The following is a 23369-nucleotide window of genomic DNA, read 5'->3' on the forward strand; positions in this document are numbered from 1 at the left end:
AAACATGTAGTTGATAAATCTAATCTGTAACTAGGGCTTCCCAGGTGGCACTAGTGGTAAAGAACCCATCTGCCAATGCAGGAGACATAAGAGACATGGGTTCAATCCCTGGGTTGGGAAGATCCCCTGGAGGAAGGCATGGCAACCCACTTCAGTATTCTTGCCTAAAGAATCGCATGGACAGAGGAGCCTGGTGGGCTACGGCAAATAGGGTCACAAACAGTCAGACATGACTGAAGTGACTTTGCACACAAGCACAATCTGTAACTAAACATGTTTGATGTTCATAAGTATATTTGAATCTCACTTTTTTTCACATGACACAAACCTAAGCACATGTCTCAACATGGATAATTAAGCCATGAGGAAGTTATTAACACAATCCTTAACCTTGACTATACTTAGATTAAACCACAATTATACAGCTTTTAAGCGCAACTGATTTTTGTTGGAGCTGTAAACCAAATGCTTACTTTCTCGAATCCCAACTCATGGGCTGAATTTGAAGCTTGCTGAAAAGCTTCCATTTGCTCTTGTTCATCATGTATGTCCCATAGAACATCACCAAAATCATCTTCTTCTGGAATAGAATCTTCACTGCCCAAATCCTTGGTGTCCAGGTCTGTGTTTTCAAAGCCCAGGATGTCCTGAACACCAAGAGCAAGCACACAAAAGTGAATGAAGGAAGTGAAGACCTTGTCACAGTATAGTCAGCACACAGGCCTAAGGTGGCCCTCATCTACCTTTGACGGCAAGTTCAAACCTATAGCCTTTTGTGGTACCTCCAGGGATCGATTTATAACTAAAAAATTAAGTAATAATTTAAAAATAAAGGTAAAGAAATATTAGGGCTTCCCTGGTGGCTCAGACAGTAAAGAATCGGCCTGCAATGCAGGAGACCCAGGTTCAATCCCTGGATCAGGAAGATCTCCTGAAGAAGGGAATGGCAACCCACCCCAGTATCCTTGCCTGGAGAAATCCATCAACAGAGGAAGCTGGTGGGTTACAGTACATGGGATCACAAAGAGTTGGACACGACTGAGTGACAAACAGAACAACACAAAGAAATATTAAAATAATAAAAACAAAGACCTCTCTCTTTCACTAAAATTAGAGGGGATCTGGTTTCTGAAAAATGTTACACAATAGGGTTGTATCTGGCTAGTGAACAATTTTAAAGACTGTGCTAATATCTAAGATATATGCTGCTTTATATTTTTATAAGAATTTAATTACTAAGATAGAGTTTTTGATATTAAATATCTCTGCTGTGATATCTACTTTTTATATTAATCACTGAAAATATATTGTCCTACAAGTGGTAAAGTTGGTGAGTATGTCCATTTTCATTTATTACCATTTATTCTGCTTAATTCATCTTATTTCAGGGCTCACTCTTTTTCTCTAATAACAAATCTCCATACTTTAACACAAGTTAATTTTAAAAAAGTAATCTAAACCCTTACTTCTCAAATAGGGTTCCCAGTACCCTGAGGGAGAGGTCAGCAGGTAGGGATAAACACAGGCTAAACATCTTCTTGTGCCCATTTTACTTGAAGAGAGGGAATACTTCTTCTTTTTATTATCATTATTAGCATTTTTGCTGATACATAATTTTAAATGATTTTTAATATTAAAAATAAAGACAGGTAAATATCAAGCAAAATATTTAACTCATATGAAGTTTCAAGATAATACTGAGATATCATAGAAACTTTTAGTTTGAGATGTCTCTGTGATCCATGACCTCAGACACATAGGTATGTTTTCACTCCTCTCTATGGTTAGGAGGATAGTAAAATCAATCCATCCTGAATTTTTCTATTTACAAAAACTCAAGGTGCACAAAGAATCTGAGGAGACTCTCTACTGAACAGGATGAACATTATCCCTCAAATACTTGGTTTTTACCTACCACTTTTGTAATCCATTTTATACCTGATGGGTATTAAAGAATCAAATTGTTTGTGAGCTGAGAGATACAGATACACGGTACTGGGAATGTCACAATAATACTACAGGATGGACTCTTGCCAGAAACAAGGGCACACAACCCAGGTGTTGTTTTCAAAAAAGCAAACAAGTGATTTTCTCTGGAAAACTCAATTTTATTGAAATCAGTCAAGATATTTGAGATGAAATCTTATAGGGAATGCATATTTACCTGTTTAATAATCTTTTCCACATAAATATAGGTTTTATAGACTCCTTCTGCAGGATCTCCCAAGTGATCAATGATCTGGGGGGGAAGAAAAGAAGTTTAACAACAAGAGAAAGCAACACTAACGGAGGAGGAGGTGGTGCTGAGCATTTCTACAGGCTTATGCGTCAGGAACTGTTCTAAGTGCTCCACGTGTATAGCTCACTTGGCCTCACAGCCCTATAAGGGAGACACTGTTATTCTCTCCATTTTCTAGAAGAGGAAACTGAGGCAAGTTAAATAACCTAAGGTCACGCAAGGGATTTTGTGTGAACAATGTTGCAAATAAAACAAAAAGTATGCCTTTTTTTTGGTTTATGTGTCCATCTGGAAAAGTGACTGGTATTGGTGATGCCAAAACTCTGTCCGGGACCTGGCATCACCACTGAAAGTCCACTTTGTCTGACTGATGCACACAGCTGACCACTGTGACACAGGAGAGCAGGAGCCTGCTAAGGAACTGGATAGGTGGGATGGTATGTGCTCGGGCCCTGGTGCAGCATATAGACCCTGGGTGTGCTGCGAGGCCGTGGAGCCTCCATCTCTGCCTGCAAACAGAAGCAGATTTTATCATGTGGAGCAGAGTGTGTGGAAAGTATTCCTAAGTTTGGCTTGATTCTTTTTATCTCACAGCCTCAGGGGAAATAATTTTTGTTTCTTTCTTGTCCTGCAACCTCGACAGGTAGGCTCATATGAAAGCCCTCTCTGAATATTGCTTGCTTTCTGCCTGTTTGTTTTGGAAGGGTAATCAGGTAACCCGAGGAAACGTGGAAGGGTTGGGGTCCCTGGTTGTGGTCAGGGGGAACCAGCCTTTCTTTAGTGGGAGTTAATGGGGCTCCCTCTGCTTTTCTCTGTGGACCTGGGGCCTAGGTGCTCAGCAAATTTGTGGGATATTTATAGAATGACCCAGAGGAGTGGTGGGGGGAGGGGGCCATGAGCCAAGGCTGAGGGGGCCTTCATTTGGGGAGCAGGTGGGGGTGCAGAGGATAAGGTACCCCCACAACTGCCACTCTCAGTTTGGCTGGGGGGGCTTGGCCCCAGGTGAAAGGAATAGTCTTTTTTTCAGGAAAACTCCAATGGCTGAATTTTCATACTTTTGTTTCAGGTAAAAACTTGTAGATACCTTGCTAATCACTTCACCTTTTGGGTTATGAACCCAAAGCTAGGCAAAGCCAAATACCAGCCTTTATTGTTTTAATCACTCTGCTGAATGTCCCTTCTCTTGATGACTTGAATAAAGGGCATGTTTTTTGTTTTTTTTTTCTTAAACATACAGTCACACACACATGAATTAAACAGCTAATTTCATCTTATGTATTTCTGTACCATTCAATATACATAACATTCAAAATCCATCTTTATGCCAGTAAAGCTACAATTCTACAAAACAAAGCAAAGAAGTTTAGCCTACATTTAAATTTATAATCATAGTAGAGAGATTGTGACTCCTATATAAAAAAATTCAACCTGGGGTGTACTAATTTTTAAAAGCAGTATCTATAGAATAAGTAACTTCCCTTGTAGCATCTAGTAATGTAGGCTGGTACTAAAATAATTAAAATAGGATGAAATGGCTCTGGAGATTAACTATAATGAAAATGTACTCTTTTTTTCTTAGACTCTTCACTGTGTTATGCTGACCTCAAGAAAAATGCTTGTATTCACATCTGATCTTATTTTCTGGCTGGACATACAGAAACCGAAACTTTGTGAAAACCCTAGAGCTGTTTAATTATATTCTTATCATTAACTATAAACATTTACCAAGTTATCTCAGCATGCAGTAATGCAAAGCCCGTAATCTCTATTCTAAAATACATTCTGCTTTGCATCTAGGGATGATCAAATCCTTCTCCTACTCATCATCAGTTTTTGGCTTCTCCCAATGCCCTCAGAAAGGGTTACCAGGAAAAGGCTCTTCCTTACACTGATCCTTGGCCAATAATAGATAGAAGGACTCTGTGCTTGAGAAAAAAGCACAGTAATGATTCTGATTTGTCCACTTACATATCATACACTTTTTAGGTATATATCACTATTCATGTCTCGTTCTCTCATAGTCCACAACTAATCTGTTAGGAAATCTATTGACTCTGTCAAAATTTATCCAGAATCCTACCACTTCTCATCACATCCTCTGGTCTGAGCCACCAGCAAGTCTCCTCTGGATAACGGCAGGAGCTCTCCAGCTCTGTCCCCCTCCACTATCCTCCCTTCAAACCACAGTCAATTCTCAACACAGCGGCCCAGACAGCCTTGTCACAACAGCATCTCTTCCTCTTTGGTTTAAGTCCTTCAGTGGCTCCCCACCTCGCTCTAAGTGAGAAAAACCAAGGTTTCTCAGGATTGGCCCCCTGTGACCTCCCCTACTCCCGTCCCCTCACTCACTCTGCTCCAGCCACACAAGCTTCCTTCCTTTCCTCAAACATGCCAGGTCACTCCCACCTCATGGCTTTTTTCCCAGCACACTGCTCTCCCAAGCAAGTTGTTAAAAACAACATATGAATTTTACCTTGGCTTTGCTGGTCTTGTTCAGGTTAGAAACTTGATCAATCAGTTGCTGGACAGAGTCAGAACTGACTTTCCCATCCTCCAAACGATGATAAATTAATCGTGGTTTGCCTTCGGGGTTTTTCAGAAAAGCTTCTTCACAGTCTTCCAATAAAAGGCTAGATTGGAAATCAGTATTTCTTGTGCTACACTGCACTGTGGCGGCACACAGTTAGTCAATTAACCTAAGTGCCGAGAAGGGGATTCCCTATAATGACAAGTGGCCATGAAAGGCCCTGCTACAGAACAAGTGAAACTTTCCAAAAATGGATGTTTTTTTATAGCTTTGTTCTAGCTTATATTAAAGTACAGTATATTCACTAGCAGACAGAATAGACAATAGCAGACAATAAATTATGCAATAAATTAAATTTAAAATCATACATAACTTTATTTAAATCTAATTTTTAAAAAAAACTTCTCAAAAATACTGTTAAACATTGCTCAGAATAATGGACAAGACTCATGAGACTTTGCAAATAAATGGAAAACCTAATTGCATTTACAATTATATAATTCTCAAGTTAAAACACAAATATCATCAGCCTCAAGGTTTCAAGATTTTCTCTTCTCTAGTCCTTTAGCCTTTACTCATCCAATAAATGATCTGAATCTTTATACCCCAGATACACTGTAAGAAAGATCCAGAGGCAAATGAGAAAGGCTAGGCAGCTAGTAAAAATCTTGACCGAGGTAAAGGTTAAAAAGAAATTCTGTTACAATGTACTATAACTATACTTTGTACTATTCCTATTTAGATTCTAGAAATCTTATAGACTATTAGCATTTTCTATATCACAAGGAAAACTATAAACAATTTCCCTTTCTAAAAGGCATTAAATCAAAGTTTGTCCAGGGAGGCAAATAAGTGTGTATATACAAGGGAAAGCCATTATATGATTCAGAATTTTCATAAAAAAACTAAAATACCAGTCCTAATACAAAACAGAAGAAAAAACAAAGAGGAAAACTGGAAAAAAAAAAAAAAAAACATGGTTGCAAAGATTAAAGAATCAACAAGAAAAACAACAAATGACATATACTACCACCGAGATAAAATATTACCCAGATATTAAATATAAGACAGGATATATTCTTAATAAATATAAAAACAAAACAAGAAAGGAAAACAGGGAGGGGCTAAAGAACTCCAACTAGAGGAAATCAAGTTGAAGGAATCCTTAAACTTGTTTTGGGAAAAGGTTCCTTGACCAGGTGGTTCCCGGGCCACCTGGCGTCTGGCTGTCCAGACTATACTCTATAGTCTTAAGGATCGAGGATGGGTTATACTGCAGAGTCTCTTGTAAAGCCTAGGGCTCCAAACACTTCCATACACAGTTAAAGTCAGAGTTGGTCCTCAATAAAAAGAGAAAAAACACTTTGGAAGGATTAAATCCAATCAGGTAGAAAGTATAGAAAGAAAAATTAACCCCTTATTTAACCTTCTATCTATCCTATTCTGTCTTCTATCTATATATCTAACTGATAAAAAAAAAAACAAAAAAACTTTGTTTGCAGATTAGATTCACTGGTGTAATTATATTCACATTATAAGAAAACCACTCACTTTACTGGATTTAAGTAGTTACCTCCTCAGCGAATTAAAAGTATGATCTAACACTTATACAAGTGTTCAAGTGCCTCTCAATCTGTATCTGAACAAAGAAAATAATGAAGGTTAACGCTAATTACTGAAATCAGGGGTCACCACCTTTTTCTGTGAAGAGCCAGCTAGCCAACATTTTAGGCTTTGCAGGACACACTGTCTCTGCTGAAATAATCAACACTGGTGGTACACTGTGGAAGCAGCTGTAGACAACACACAAATAAAGGAACGTATCTGTGTTCCAATAAAATGTTATTTATAAAAACAGGTGACTGACTGGATTTGACTTGAGGGCCATGGTTTGCTGACCCCTGATTAAAATGATCTTGCATTAATGATGTTAATCTTATAGCCTATCAAAAATAAGCCTAACAGTGTGAAACTTTTTATTAATATTTAAGTATGAAAATTCATAGAATTTTTTGAATTTCAAGGATTGCCTTTGATTATAAGAATGCAATTAGGAAGAGAGAACAAGATAGCGGAGGAGTAGGTGGATGTGGAGTACATGTCCCTCCATGGGTACACCAGGAATACACCTTCAGAAACAGAAGTGTGTGCAGAACACCAGCTGAGAGCAGACAGGAGTACCAGACCACCAGAAAAGAATGCACAGAACCACACAAAAAGTCGGTAGGATGAAGGAACTCGGTGGGAAAACAGGAGTGTTAGCAGGACTGGACCTGCCCGCAGCGGGTGGGGGAACTGAAGCAGGGGTCCAATCCACACATTGGGGCAACTGTCTGAAACAAAGGAGAAATATTTATGAGGGTGAAACAGCTGATCTGTGGCAGCCTGAGTGCAATGAGAATCAGACAGTCCTTGCCGCAGCCATATGCATCCGGACAAGGACGCAGGTCCCCTAGAAGGTGCAAAGGCTGGGAGCTGGAACTTAGGGATTGTGGAGCAATCCCAGGGCAAGGGCTGCTGTTGACTGCGGACAGATGGACTGAGGGGATGTGAGGGAGGAGATCGTGGTGGGAAACGCCTGTGAAGGAAAGCCAGGCAGCCAGGCAGCCATGGAAGCAAGGTAATACTACTGAGTCATGTGTAGGGGGTAGAGCCATCATCATAGCCTCTCTCTCCCTACAGCCATCATGAGCAGATGAACAACAGAGAGATGAACATCAAGCGCCTGACGCACCGGAACTAGATAGAGTAGGACGCCACCCAGGGTGACTGTTTAAGTGCCTGGACTCACCGATCTACAGAGTAGGACACCAGCCTCTATGTGCCTGATGCACTGAACTATAGAGAAGGACCCCAGGCAAGGGAGCCCTCTAAGTGTCTGAATGGGTGGCGCTACAGAGAAAGACTAGCCAAAGAGGCCTTCTGATCGCCAGCTACCAGAGGCTCGAAAAAAGACTCCGACAGGGCCATAACTCCTGCAGCGGAGGCCGTCTGTGAACCTGAGCACGTGGCACCGCTACGGGCCCTGCACCAAGCAGCTGCACCACCTTCATGCTAAACCCTCACTTGGGCAGAGCTGCCACAAGCAGAAAAAGTCCTGCCGCTATGCACACGGGGTCGCTTTGGTTGTGTCCAACTCTTTGCGACCCTGTGCACTGTGGCCTGCCAGGCTTCTCTATCAGGGGGACTCTTCAGGCAAGAATACTGGAGTATTTTGGCCACTACTGGTTGCCATACCCTTCTAGAGCACTATATTTCCTGCTGCCCCAGCTGCCAACTCCCCTGAGTACTTGGTGCTGCCAGAACCCCTGTGACCCAAGCAGCTGCACCGCCTCTGCAACTAGCCCTCTCTGGGACAGACCCAAGCCCTCCAGGATAGCCTCAGAAGCAAACCCCAGTGGGTGACCCACAGGTGGGTACAGAGGTGGAAATAAAACCACAATTGAAACCCAGGGGCAGGGTGGCTAAGGAAGAAGACCCAGAACATTCCCACCAGCTGTACAAGCTGCAGATTAAATCCACATGATCAACTAGGCAGACTCTGTGTCTATGGAATATATAAAAGGACGTTGAGAGTTCCCACAAAAGAAAACACACTAGCTCTGATAGCTGTGGACATTGGAGGCAAAAACATACAGGAATAAAACTGGATTAGAATCTGAGCTGCCCCCACAGCAGGTCCAGAGATCAGCACAGTGTTGGAGGGCATCCTAGGGAGGTGAGGTGGACTGTGACTCCCAGTGAGGGAAAGGATCTTGACAGCAGTGACTCCAAAAACATTTATTATTCTTATGTTATAACTTGTTTGGCACTTTCTTTTGGATTTTTTTTCTTTTTCCTTTTTCCCTTTTTCTTTCCTTTCCCCCCAACCCATCCTGTTGTAGTTGTTGATTTTATTGGCATCATGAAATCTAATTAAGCTTTTTTTTTTTTCAATCACGATTTTACTTGTTATAAACCTCTGCTTCTACATTGGGCTTTTGCAGTTCTGTGGAGTTTTCCCTTTTTTCCCTCTCTTCTTTTTTTTTCTCCCCCCTTTCCTCTTCCCTTTTTTTTTTCTCCTTTTTTAATATTAGTTTTTTAAATCTATTATTACTTTCCTACATTTATTCTTTGCTTTTCCTACTGTTCTTTTCACCTTGAAGTTAAGCTTTAATATATATAGATCTCCTTTATCTACCTCTATTTAAGTTTGCATATCTATTCTTTCTTTCTTTCCTTTCCTTTCAACATATTTGTTAGTTTTATTTTCTTTGCTTTATTCCCCACTTGGCATCTTGCTTTAGTTTTGTTTTCCAGTTTGTGCTTTAGTTAGCTTAGCTCTTAACCATTAGATATAATTTTTGTTTTCCTTTGTTTGCTGGGTCAATCTATTGACCTTTATTTTTCTTGGACTGTTTTGATTTTGCTTATGGGTGTATATATATGTGTGTATATTCCATTATTTTAATTATTATTTGCCTGATTTTGTAACTGTCATTTATCTGGGGTTCATCTTTGGTTTCTTGTTTTTGGGTATTTGTTTTAATCTCACTTAATACCATAACAAGCCACTTGTGAAACCTTTGATCCTGACCAGAGATCACGTCCTGAGCCTTTGGAGTGGGAGAACTGATTCCAAGCCCCTAAATAATCAGAGAACTAACCCTCTGGAGTATCAAATAGTGAGAACTCCCACAAAGGAAACCACTTGAATACAAGACCTGGCATCACCCAACCATCAGTAGTTCCCTGTGCTGGATGCCTCATCCAAACAACAAACAAAACAAAAATACAAACCCAGTCATCAGCAGACAGGATTACCACCTCACTCAGCCTTGCCCATGAGCAGAAAAACAAACAAACAAAAAACCTTAGCACAAACCTCACACTATATGAAGCTTACACAAACCACTGGACCAACCTTAGAAGGGCAGAAACCAAAAGGAAGAAAAGAATTCAAGCCTGGGAAAAGGAGACCTCAAAAACAATAATTAAAAAAAAAAAAAAATGAAAAGGCATAAAAATACTGAACAAATGAAGGAACAAACCAGAAACACAGTCCAAATAAGTGAAGAGGAAACAGGTAAACTAGCTGAAAAACAATTAAGAATAATGATAGTAAAGATGATCAAAAACTTTGAAAACAGAATGGAGAAAATGAAAGAATCAATTAACAAAGACCCAGAAGAATTAAAGAATAAATATACAGAGACAAACAACACAATTACTGAAATTAAAGATGCTCTGGAAGGAATCAATAGCAGAATATCTGAAGCAGAAAAAGGAATCAGTGAGCTGGAAAATAAAATGGTGAAATAACTTTTGAAGAGCAGAATAAAGTAAAAAGAATGAAAAGAACTGAGGAAAGTCTGAGACCTCAGGGACAATATCAAACTCACCAACATTTGAATTATAGGGGTCCCAGGAGAAGGAGAGAAAAAGAAAGAGTATGAGAAAATTTTTGAAGAGATTAGAGTTGAAAATTTCCCCAACATGGAAAAGGGTTTGTCAGTCAAGTCCAAGACTGCAAAGAGTCCCATACAGGATAAATCCATGGAGAAACACGCCAAGACACACACTAATCAAAGTAATAAAGATTAAACACAAAGAAAGAATATTAAAATCAGCAAGGGAAAAGCAACAAGTAACATACAAGGGAAACCCCATACGTTTAACAGTTGATCTTTCAGCAGAAACTCTACAGGCCATAAGGGAATGGCAGGATATATTAAAAGTACTGAAAAAGGAAAAATCTACAACAAAGATTACTCTACCCAGCAAGGATCTCATTCAAAACTGATGGAGAAATCCAAAGCTTTTCAGACAAGCAAAAGTTAAGAGAATTCAGTACCACCAAACCAGCTTTACAACAAATGTTAAAGGGAGTCAAGAAATACAAGAGAAGAAAAAGATCTACAAAATAAAACCACAAAAAATTAAGAAAATGGCAATAGGAACATATATATCAATAATTACTTTAGTGTAAATGAATTAAGTGTTCCAATTCATTCAGACTGGCTGAATGGATACAAAAACAAGACCCATTTATATGCTGTTTACAAGAAACCCATTTCAGACCTAAAGACACATATACACTGAAACTGAGAGGATGGAAACTGATGAGTTGGAGTAACATCCTCATATCAGACAAAATAGAATTTAAAATAAAGAATATTACAAGAGATAAGGAAGGATACTACATAATGATCAAGGGATCAATCCAAGAGGAAGACATAACAGTTGTAAATATCTATGCACCCAACATAGGAGCACCTCAATATGTAAGACAAACACTAACACATAAAAGGAGAAACTGACAATAACACAATAATACAACTACTATTGTAGGAGACTTTAACACCCCACTCACAAGAGTGGACAGATCATCAAAACAGAAAATTAATAAGGAAACATGTCTTAAATGATACATTAGATGAGATGGATCTCACTGATATCTTTAGGACATTCCATCCAAATGCAGAATAATATACCTTCTTCTCAACTGCACATGGAACATTCTCCATGATAGACCACATACTGGGTCACAAATCAAACCTCAGTAAATTTAAGAAAACTGAAGTCATATCAAGTCCTGACCACAATGCTATGAGACTAGATATTAATTACAAGAAAAAAATGCAAAACACACAAATACATGAAGATTAAACAATATGTTTCTAAATAACCAATGGTTTACTGAAGAAATCAAAAGGGAAATAAAAAAATGTCTAGATACAAATGACAATGAAAACATGACAACTCAAAACCTATGGGATGCAGCAAAAGCAGTGCTAAGAGGGAATTTTATAGCAATACAATCCTGCCTCAAGAAACAAGAAAAACATTGAATAGGCAACCTAACTTTACACCTAAAACAACTGGAAAAAGGACAACAACAACAACAAAAAAAAAAAACCCCAAACATAGCAGAAGGAAAGAAATCATAAAGATCAGAGCAGAAATAAATGAGAAAGGAATGAAAGAAACAATAGTAAAGATTAATAAAACTAAAAGCTGGTTCTTTGAGAAGATAAACACAATTGACAAACCTTTAGCCAGACTCATCAAGAACAACAGAGGGAAGAATCAAATCAACAAAATTAGAAATGAAAAAGGAGAGGTTACAACAGACAATGCAGAAATACAAAGAATTATAGAGAATATTATGAACAACTATATGGCAATAAAATGGATAACCTGGAAGAAATAGACAGATTCTTAGAATAGAAACAGAAATTATGAACACACCAATTACAAGCACTGAAATTGAAACTGTGATAAAAAATCTCCCAAAACAAAAGCCCAGGACCAGATGATTTCACAGGAGAATTCTATCAAACATTCAGAGAAGCACTAATGCTTATCCTTCTAAAACCCTTTCAAAAAATTGCAGAGGAAGACTTCCAAACTCCTTCTAACAAGGTCAACATCACCCTGATACGAAAACCAGGCAAAGACAACCCCCCAAAAAAGAAAACTACAGGCCAATATCACTGATTAACATAGATGCAAAAATTCTCAACAAAATTTAGGAAACAGAATTCGGCAACACATTAAAAAGCTCATACACCATGATCAAGGTGGGTTTATTCCAGGGATGTAAGGAATCTTCAATATACACAAATCAATCAATGTGATACACCATATTAACCAACTGAAACATAAAAACCATATGATAATCTCAATAAATGCAGAAAAAGCCTTTGACAAAATTCAGTACCCATTTATGATTAAAACTCTTCAAACAATAGGCATAGAAGGAGCCTACCTCAACATAGTAAAATCCATATATGATAAGCCTACAGCAAACATTCTCAATGGTAAAAAAACTGAAAGCATTCCCCCTAAAATCAGGAACAAGACAAGGGTGTCCACTTTCACCACTGTTATTCAACATAGTTTGGGAAGTCCTAGCTACAGCAATCAGAGAAGAAAAAGAAATAAAAAGAATCCAGATTGGAAAAGAAGAAGTAAAGCTCTCACTGTTTGCAGATGACATGATACTGTACATAAAAAACCCTAAAGATACTATCAGAAAATTACCAGAGCTAATCAGTGAATTTAGAAATGTCACAGGGTACAAAATCAATACACAGAAATCACTTGCATTTCTATATACTAACAATGAAAAATCAGAAAGAAAAATTAAGGAATCAATCTTATTCACCATTTCAACAAAATAATAAAATATCTAGGAATAAACTTACCTAAAGAGACAAAAGAAGTGTACACAAACAATTATAAGACACTGATGAAAGAAATCAAAGATGACATAAACAGATGGAGAGATATTCCATGTTCCTGGGTAGGAAGAATCAATATTATGAAAATGACTATACTACCAAACACAATCCACAGATTCAATGTGATCCCTATCAAATTGCCAATGGCATCTTTCACAGAACTAGAACAAAAAACTTCACAATTCATATGGAAATACAAAAGATCCTGAATAGCCAAAGCAGTCTTGAGAAAGAAGAATGGAGATGGAGGAGTCAACCTTCCTGACTTCAGGTTATACTACAAAGCTATAGTCATCAAGACAGTATGGTACTGGCACAAAAACAGAAATATAGACCTATGGAACAAGATAGAAAGCCCAGAAATAAGCCCACACACGTATTTTTTGACAAAGGAGACAAGAATATACAATGGGGCAAAGACAGCCTCTTCAATAAATGGTGCTGGGAAAACTGGACAGCTACATGTAAAAGACTGAAGTTAGAACACTTCCTAGAACACTTCCTAGAACACTTAGAACCATACACAAAGATAAACTCAAAATGGATTAAAGACCTAAATGTAAGATCAGAAACTATAAATCTCTTAGAGGAAAACACAGCCACAACACTCAATGACATAAATCAAAGCAAGATCCTCTATGACCCACCTCCTAGAGTAATGGAAATAAAAACAAAAATAAACAAGTGGGGCCTGATTAAGCTTAAAAGCTTTTGCACAACAAAGGAAACTATAAGCAAGGTGAAAAGACAACCCTCAGAATGGGAGAAAATAATAGCAAATGAAACAACTGAAAAAGGATTAATTTCCAAAATATACAAGCAGCTCATACAACTCAATACCAGAAAAACAAACAACCCAATCAAAAAGTATGAAAAAGACCTAAAGAGACATTTCTCCAAAGAAGACATACAGATGGCTAACAAACACATGAAAAGAGGCTCAACATCGCTCATTATTAGAGAAAAGCAAATCAAAACTACAATGAGATATCTCCTCACACTGGTCAAATGGCCATCATCAGAAAGTCTACAAACAATAAATGCTAGAGAGGGTGTGGAGAAGAGGAAATGCTCTTGCACTGTTGGTGGGAATGTAAATTGATACAACCACTATGGAAGACAGTATGGCGATTCCTTAAAAGACTAGGAATAAAGCCACCATATGACCCAGCAATCCCACTCCTACCCATAAACCCTAAGGAAACCAAAACTGAAAAGGACACATGTACCCCAGTGTTCATCGCAGCACTATTTACAATAGCTAGAACATGGAAGCAACTTAGATGTCCATTGATAGATGAATGGATAAAGAAGTATCCATTACTTCTTATACATATAACACAATGCAATATTACTCAGCCATAAAAAGGAACACATTTGAGTCAGTTCTAATGAGGTGGATGAACTGAACCTATAGCCTATTATACAGAGTGAAGTAAGTCAGAAAGAGAAAGATAAATATTGTATTCTAGCGCATATATACAGAATCTAGAAAAATGGTACTGAAGAATTTATTTGCAGGGCAGCAGTGGAGAAACAGACATAAAGAATAGACTTGTGGACAAGGGGAGAGGGGAGGAGAGGGTGAGATGTATGGAGAGAGTAACATGGAAACTTACATTACCATATGTAAAACAGATAGCCAACAGCGATTTGCTGTATGTTTCAGGAAACTCACCCAGGCTCTGTATCAACCTAGAGGGGTGGGGTGGGGAGGGAGATGGGAGGGAGGTTCAAAAGGGAGGGGTATATGTACACCTATGGCTGATTCATTTGAGGTTTGACAGAAAACAACAAAATTCTGTAAAGCAGTTATCCTTCAATTAAAAAATAAGTAAGTTAAAAAAAAAGAATGCAATTAGAACTTATGTTTCAAGTTCATTTGGCAAATTTAATTCTGTTTACAAGTTTAACCCCTATAATAAATTACAGAATTTTCAGCTTACCTTGGTAAGGTTAAATGAATGAATAAGATAACTAATGAACTTTTCTCAATTTCCCATTTTCTTACAGCGAGGTATTGATTTTCAATATCTATTGGAAAATACACAGCATGGAAAAAATATCCCATTGTCTCACACATTCTCTTAAGTTTAGGTGAGTAATCCTAAAAACAAATTGAAACATAAGATAGCACAGCTTATTTAACTAAAGATCTAGTCAGCTTCATACTAAAAATCGAAAAACATGCTTTATCATAGGTTATGTTGGATATTCTCTGATTTAAAACTAAAAAAATCATAATCACATTTTAAAAAAATCTTTCAGAGGAAAGGCAAATTTCTTTATAAAATGAAAATAGTAATAGCTTAGCAGTTTGACTGTTTCCTAGTTCAGAAAATGATTTATATTCATAATAAAACTTAAAACAACAGGAGTACAGTATTAAGTTATTTTGCTGTGATATATATTTTTATTATTATTCTTACAAATAACTTCTATTTATTGTTACAGGGTGACAAACATAAATCCATAGATTTATATAGTAAAAAGTGTCTGCCATGAACACTAAAGGAAACAGATATAAAATAAAAATATGCTGGTCTATTACAAATTATCAAAGAGCTGACTCATTTGAAAAGACTCTGATGCTGGGAAAGACTGAAGGCAAGAGAAGGGGACAACAGAGGATGAGATGGCTGGATGTCATCACCGACTCAGTGGACATGAGTTTGAGTAAACTCTGGGAGTTGGTGATGGACAGGGAGGCCTGGCATGCTGCAGTCCATGGGGTCGCAAAGAGTCGGACACGACTGAGCGACTGAACTGATAACAAATTAACTTACTTAGTAATGTTGATTATTACTATGCAATAAATTAGTCATTCCTTTAACATGTATTTGGGAATAATGTATACTCAGTTAGTGAGTAGAAGCTTTGGTTTTCAAAATATTTTGTCTGTTTACCAAAATTGAGTAATATCAAAAAGGAAAGTTAAATGGACTTATTAATCAACAATCTGGAGGATGTTAATATTGAAGGTATTGCATGTGCCACACATATTTATTGAAAATTCAGTTAGAAAGGTAGTTGGTGAACTTTTCTGTGAAGAGCCAGGTGGCAAATTAATAATAGTTTAAGAACCTGCCTGTTTGGGCAGAGGTTTTTTGTTGCATTTAGGTGCCATTATAATTTTATTCTGCTATTAATGTGAAGCAACCGGACACAATATGTTGTGTGTTGCTATGTTCTAATAAAAATTTATAGACAACAAAATTTGAATTTCATATGATTTTCACATCAAAATATTCTTCTTCTGATTTCTTTTTCAATCATTTAAAAATGCAGAAACCAATCTTAGCTCTAGGTTACACAGTAACAGACTTCAGGCCAGATTTGGCCAACAGGCTTTTGTTTTCTGACCCCTGCCTTAGAATAACCCCAGTAGCTGCTGTGAAAAATTGAAGATCATGACAAGGATTAAATTTTGCTATAACCTGAAACAGATTCAAGAATAGGGCTGGCAGGGATTAACTAAAGCAGGCACCGCTAAACACTGTGGAGAATGTATAATGAAGCATTCAAAAGCATAAAGTTCCAAGGACTTAATTTGAATATATTGAAAATACTAAGACATTTTCTTAAGAAAAGCCCAAGATGCTTCCTACTCTTTAAGATGTAATCGTGTATGTAATAAACTATCTGGTTCAGATGCAGTAGTATCATACCCAGAACACAATATTAACTTGCATTTTAAATCAGTGAATACAAAATTTATAAATGTCCTCACCTTAAGGAAAAGATCCATTTCAGGCTGGGTTTCATCTGTATGAATGAGGTAACATCTGACAGTGTTACTCCATAGAGAATGTGAAAACAAGGGGGTAACTTGTAATAAACTAGCCACAGCAATATCCCAGTCATCTGAAAATAAAATTTCTCATAAGTTCCCCAAAAGAATTATTAGAAGACCATATGATAAGATGCCTGAAAGTCTGAAAAAACACAACAGACATCATAGAATGATATTTTATCTCACTTGTAATACTGACATAACTTCTGGAATAACATATTGGAAGGCAATCAGTTCTCTAATCCCAAATTCTATCCTGGGGTTTAAAGCAATCAAAGTCACCAGTGGTCTCTGCTGAGGTACCCATGGCTCCAGTCAAATGTCAGGGAACTACGCCACACGGGCTGTTCAATTAGTTTGTAACTTGAGGAAGGCCTATGTTCCCAGACTGGTTTTACTTGTTTATTATTCTTGAAATATACTGAGTCGAAAAGAAAGTTCAAGAATGGTATAAAATGAAAAGTAACCTAAAGACAGTGAGAATAAATATTTTAAGACATACTTGACTAATTGAAAATGCATTATTTAAAAAATAATTTTCATTTTGCTAATAGATAAATAATTTAATAGTTTTAAGAAAATAATCTGCTGCTTATAACAGCTTAGGTCTGTTGTGGTACTGAAATTCTGAACAGATCTTAAGAGCTGTTTTGAATACCAAATTATACAAAGATAATGAATAAAACTGGGCTTCCCAGGTGGCGCTATTGGTAAAGAACCCGCCTGCCAGTGCAGGAGACATAAGAGACTCTATCCCTGGATCAGGAAGATTCCCTGGAGGAGGGCAAGGCAACCCACTACAGTCCAGTATTCTTGCTTGGAGAATCCCATGGACAGAGGAGCCTGGCAAGCTGCAGTCCATAGGGTGCACATGTGACTGAAGTGACTTAGCACACATAACTTTTCAACACCATCAAAGATGCAAAAGAAAAGACTGAAAACTACTGTTTTTCAGCTGATCTACATTAAACTCTCACTACTCAACTAAAATACCTGAGAATCCAGACCAAAATTTCAGTTATTAGAACTTATTGGTCAGTCAGGCTGGGGACACCATCTGATCCTGATGTGAATTATGTAACTTCATCCTTCCTGGTTAGTGACAAGTATCAGAACATAATGGCCTGACAGAGGAAGACACCCAGAAAACAAGTCTCATGCTCTGCTGATGGCAGTTCTCCCAGCACAAGACTGTAGTACACAAACAGTCATTACCATTAACTAAGCTAATTAGCAAATGGCATGTGTTACCTCTGTTGACATTAGCAAAGGGTCCTTCCACGTCTATAGAACTGTGGGCGAACTCAGGGCCCCGGAAGGATTGCTGAAGCTGGATCATGCTCCCTATAGAAGGCTCACTTCCCAAGGCTCCACCAGTCCAATATTCACACTGGGTTCCAGCAGCTGTAAAGCAGATTTCATCTGATGAAAACCAAATAATATTGAAACTTCAAAACCTTATCAAATATACTCAACAGAATTTCTAATCCAAAAAAGCACTATAAGATTATAAATACAACAAATATTCAAACTTTGATTTTGAAATCAAAAGAATAATTCTGAAAGTACTTTGCCACCAACTTCTGGCATGTTCTAAGGTGGTAGTTAACACAGTTTTGCTTATCTCAATCTTAAAAAGGGGATTAAAGAGAGAAAGATGAAAAGAAATTAGGAATACAATAACCAAAGAAATTATTATAACAGAGAAGAATTAAAAACACTCCCCAACAAAAATTTCTAAAAAACTTTTTTTTCTAACCATATGATTTAGGTAACAGTGTAAAATTTGAAGGGAAGAATTTCAAAGGAAGACTGTTACTGGCACACCAGTAATTAATATTGGTAATTCATTAGGATATAAGCTAAAGATGTAAAGAGTACATTCTCTTTAACCTCCCAGAGGAACAAAATTAATGTCTGAATTAATGAGTACTTACTAACACACATTTTAAAAATAAGTAATATTTGCTATCACATGGAGTCCTTGACTAAACTTAAGTAAACTGGTATTTGGGTGAAAATCTCTGGCAAAACTGATTATTATTTGTAGGTGACAAATAATGAGCAATATTGCCTCAAACATTCCTTCTTCATGTTTATATCAAAATAGGAAGAAAGACCTAGGAGGAAATATTAATTTGTTTTTATTAACTTGCCAAGAGAATTAGAATATAATAGTTTTGAAACACTGTATATTTTAACATATGTCAGCACTGAAATAATCACTAAGACTAATGTCTTAGTCATAATAAGCCATTAAGAACCTGTTCACCTTTTTTCCCTCAAAAGTTAGTAATAAAAGTCTCAGAATGCTGGTCGGATTTCAATGGTATTAAAATGCAAATTAAGAGGGGATTATCAATTGCCGTATTTCACTCCAACATACATTAATTTGGAAGAATACAATTATAGTTTTTTTTATAAATGGGAGAGTGACTGCATTTTCCCACTACACTTAAAATATTGTTCAATGTCAATCACACTTCATTATTTCCTATTAACATAGTGGACATTTTCATTCTATGATTCTGAGTTTTTCTTTATTTCTAGAAAAACATTTAATATACTTAATTATAAAACAAAAACTTTAAAATATTTCAAAAAACTGTATTGGAAACCACTTGATGAAGCATTATGTAGATATTCTGGCAGCTGCAAGAATACATCCATTATGTGGAAAAATGTGACAGAGACGACTAACTGTTCTCCAACATCCATTCTCCCCTTCTTTCTTTAATGACACAACCCCAAACTTTATGTGCATACATGGCTCTCTTACTAGTAATTACATTTTCCCATCTTTCTAGGTATAGGAAGGTATAGACCTGCATGGGGTTTGAGGAAAGTATAGGCCAATGGGGTTTGAGTAGGAGTAATGTGTATATCTTTCAAATTGTGCTTTCAAGGAAAGTAATGTACTCCCCCACTCCCTCTAGCTAAATTGTAGATATGAGGGAACTTGGAGGGGCTATCTTAGACCAGAGAGAGAAAAGCTATGGGTTAAGGTTGGCAGAGCAACAAGATAGAAGGAACCTCAGCTTCTACACCATGGACTTCATAGAAAAGACCTGTTATGAGAAAGAGAAAAAGCAACTCTATTTGTAACAGCAATTACTTACCAGTACAAGGGTTCAAAGTTGGCTCTACAATCATTACACCTATTAATATATTGATATCTCAAAACATTATAAATAGGAAATAAACTTACCAGTAACATCTGTACAGTTGTCATCTGAATCAGACTCTCCAGGATCAAATACATGGATCCCCTGAGCCTGTAGCCTCTGAAGTTTGCTCTCCAACTCTCTCTTGGCCCTCAATAAATCCTGAATTTCATTTTCTTTGGTCTCCCTAAAAATCTTTAAAAGATGTATTTTAATTTTGAAATCCTTTTCCATAAGCAAAAAGTGATGTCATCAACTTTTAAGGGAAAATTCTTTCATTCATAAAATCAATATTCATTTGGTCTTTGTAAGGACCAAAAGGTCTCCTCTTTTTTAAGGTGAATACCTCTATGTCACTGTTTTGTAACTGGAACCCAATGGAATTCCAGGAGGATATATCTAAGGTGTAGGGCTGCTGTGTGTGCTGCCTGATGTTTAGCAAATTTGTCCCCCTCCCACTTATTGCCCTCCTGGAGGAGGGCATGGTTACCTACTCCAGGATTCTTGCCTGGAGAATCCCATGGAGCGAGGAGTCTGTGGACTACAGTCCATAGGGTCACAAAGAGTCGGACACAACTGGAGCGACTTAGCATGCACACTTATTGCCAGTAATGCTCCCCCAAATATTTCTAAATGCTCTACCCTAATACAAACACTTTCCTTCTCCTCCCCCCACCCATTAAAATGTTCACTTTTATACCTTTTCTTTGAGACTGTCTCAAGTTTACCTGGTCCAACTCAAATACTTCAAAAGTAAAAAGTATTTACTTTTTATAAGAGTTTAGTTCTTACACCTTTCATGACTTCTACATCATTTACTTCTATTTACTCATCACAGTGTTATATGAACTTTTAAAATATATTGCTTTATTCCCTGTCACTTTGGGGATAAAGATGTATGAAATTTACCTTAAATTGCCTCTTAACTTTATCTCTGTCATGTTCAAATGTAGCTGCTCTCTCCATTGCTTGGTATTTTGCTTCTAAAGCACTTTCCTTTTCCCGAAGTATCTTCTGGTAAGTTTTTTGAAGTGCCTGGAATAATTTACCTTGTTATTTCTAACAAAAATAGCATGCCTCCCAAATTTTACATTATGTTATATGCATATTGGGCTTCCCTGGTGGCTCAGAAGGTAAAAAATCTACCGGCGATGTGGGAAGACCTGGGTCTGATCCCTGGGTCCGGACGATCCCCTGGAGAAGGAAATGGCAACCCACTCCAGTATTCCTGCCTGGAGAATTTCATGGACAGAGGAGCCTGGCAGGCTATAGTCCATGGGGGGTAGTCAGTCATGACTGAGCAACCAACACTCTCATATACATATTACATATCTCAGAATATGAACAGTCTACTTAGTTTTTCACCAGTTATCAAGAACTGCATACTGCCATTCTATTCAAACATATAATGGGGAAAAAATCCTGCAAATATGCTTGAATTATAAATGAAGATATTCAACATTAAACTTTCAACGGAAATTAATACTTTTTCTTTGAAATACTGCACCAGTTCTGAATCTTCACTACAACTCAGTTTTCCCACCTTTAAGAGAACAAAATCACAATTTATAAGGTTTAACCTGAAGGATAATTATTTCTATGAGACTGTGCACTCTTTGGCTCCATGTCTCACTCCTCTTGCTAGCTCCAAGGCTGATACATTGCAGGTCTTCAGTAAATGTCTGATTGAATGGATTAAATAAATATAGGGTGTGTGTGTGTGTGTGTGTTTTAAATGCCTAGGTATATGAAAAAGGAATAAAAAAAGGTTGCATAAGGAATCAGGATTGGTAACAGAAATAACCTGGGACTCGAACATTTGTCACCCCTTAATGCACTCTGCCCTGTTGCAATTGCATTTGGGGGGTGGGGTTTTAAATGCCTAGGAAGGGTTTGATCAGCTGCCTCAACAGATGTCACCAAAGTCTTTTGCACATCTGTGTGGTCCTGGCAGACCTACTTCCCTGGAGATTAGCATTTGGTACTGCTCTGTGCTTAGTCGCTGAGTCGTGTCCGACTCTTTGAGACCCCATGAACTATAGCCCGCCAGGCTCCTTTGTACATGGGGCTTCCCCAGGTCAGAATACTGGAGTGGGTTGCCATACCCTCCTCCAGTGGATCTTCCCGACCTAGGGATCCAACCAGGGGTTCCTGCATTGCAGGCGGATTCTTTACCAGGGCTTCTCTGATAGCTCAGTTGGTAAAGAATCCGCCTGCAGTGCAGGAGACCCCAGTTCGATTCCTGGGTCAGAAAGATGGACAAGGGATAGGCTACCCACTCGAGTATTCTTGGGTTTCCCTTGTGGCTCAGCTGGTAAAATATCCGCTCGCAATGCAGGAGACCTGGGTTTGACCCCTGAGTTGGGAAAATCCCCTGGAGAAGGGATAAGGCTACCTACTCCAGTATTCTGGCCTTGAGAATTCCATTAAGAGTCGGACACGAGTGAGAGACTTTCGCTTTCACTTTTCTTTACCATCTGAGCTACCAGGGAAGGCCCGAGCATTTGCTGCTCCGGGTTAAAAGCTTCAAGGTGTCTGAATGAATGGCCCAAAGACAGAAAAGTGGGGGGAGGCGGTGGTTGTTAAAGAATCAGTTTAGACCGCAAGGCAGTATGTTCTCTCAAAGTAAAATGCAGAGCAGTTTCTGCTTAACTTTCAAAACTTCTTGGTTTGGAGATGAGACAGGACGGACAAGGGACGAAGTCAGGCGTTCAGGGTCCAGTTGGCAGTGCCGCCGTGCGGCTGCGGGGCGGCGGGCAGACGGCCCCGGGCCTCAGTTCCCACGTGTCGCGGTCATCTCCGGCGAGTGCCCGGGCACAGCATTACCTGCAGCTCGGCCCGCAGCCGCTTGTTCTCCGTGTCCAGCTTGGCCTCCCGGCGGCCCATGGATAACAACTCCTGGTTCTTGCTGACCCGGAAGATCTCGTACTCCTTCTTCAGCCGCTCGTACTCAGCAGCCGCGTATTCCAGCTCGGGCACCGACGAACCAGTAGACTTGAAGCTGGCCCCTAGCAGCCCGCCGCCGCCCGCTCCACGGGGCAGCGAACCCGGCCCGGCTCCCGCAGCCGCCACACCCGCGGCCCGGCGGAACGAGCTGCGCAGCAAGCGGGCCTTGGGCTTCACCTCCACCGGGATCTCACAGGCCTCGCCGCCGCCCGCCCCGTACGTGTCCTCGATCACCTCCCCGCCCGCGGGGCTCACGAGCGACGAAGCAGTACCCATGGCGCCGGCTGGCGCTGCTAATTGCCAGCAGGGTACCAGGAGGGGGCGGGACACGACCGGAGGGATGAGGCGGGGCAGCAGGAAGGGGCGGGGCGATCCTATCAAGGAGGGGCGGGCCAGTGGGCGGGGCAAGAGGGACAGGGCGGGGCCAGAGGAGCAGAACGGATGGGGCGGGGCAGAAGGGCTGGGCTGGGCTAGG

General features: G+C 38.9%; 1 protein-coding gene across 3 annotated transcripts in view; it reads right to left on the minus strand.

Annotated features, from left to right (window-relative positions):
* Positions 1–23215, minus strand: part of NPHP3 (nephrocystin 3) — a 56727-nt gene extending 33512 nt beyond the window's left edge. For 2 of the 3 annotated variants that reach the window (XM_043874622.1, XM_043874620.1), the window contains exons 1-9: positions 22775–23215; positions 20858–20983; positions 19993–20143; positions 18036–18206; positions 16722–16855; positions 14938–15098; positions 4713–4869; positions 2165–2239; positions 474–647 (exon numbers count right to left, since the gene is read on the minus strand). In XM_043874622.1, the coding sequence (XP_043730557.1) occupies positions 474–647; positions 2165–2239; positions 4713–4869; positions 14938–15098; positions 16722–16855; positions 18036–18206; positions 19993–20143; positions 20858–20983; positions 22775–23170 (1545 nt within the window). In that variant the 5' untranslated portion in view covers positions 23171–23215. The remainder of the gene's footprint in view (positions 1–473; positions 648–2164; positions 2240–4712; positions 4870–14937; positions 15099–16721; positions 16856–18035; positions 18207–19992; positions 20144–20857; positions 20984–22774) is intronic. The other variant, XM_043874621.1, reaches the window with a different exon arrangement.
* Between the last annotated feature and the right edge of the window lie 154 nt (positions 23216–23369).

This window comes from Cervus elaphus, chromosome 19 (assembly GCF_910594005.1).
Source record: "Cervus elaphus chromosome 19, mCerEla1.1, whole genome shotgun sequence".
Taxonomy (NCBI): domain Eukaryota; kingdom Metazoa; phylum Chordata; class Mammalia; order Artiodactyla; family Cervidae; genus Cervus; species Cervus elaphus.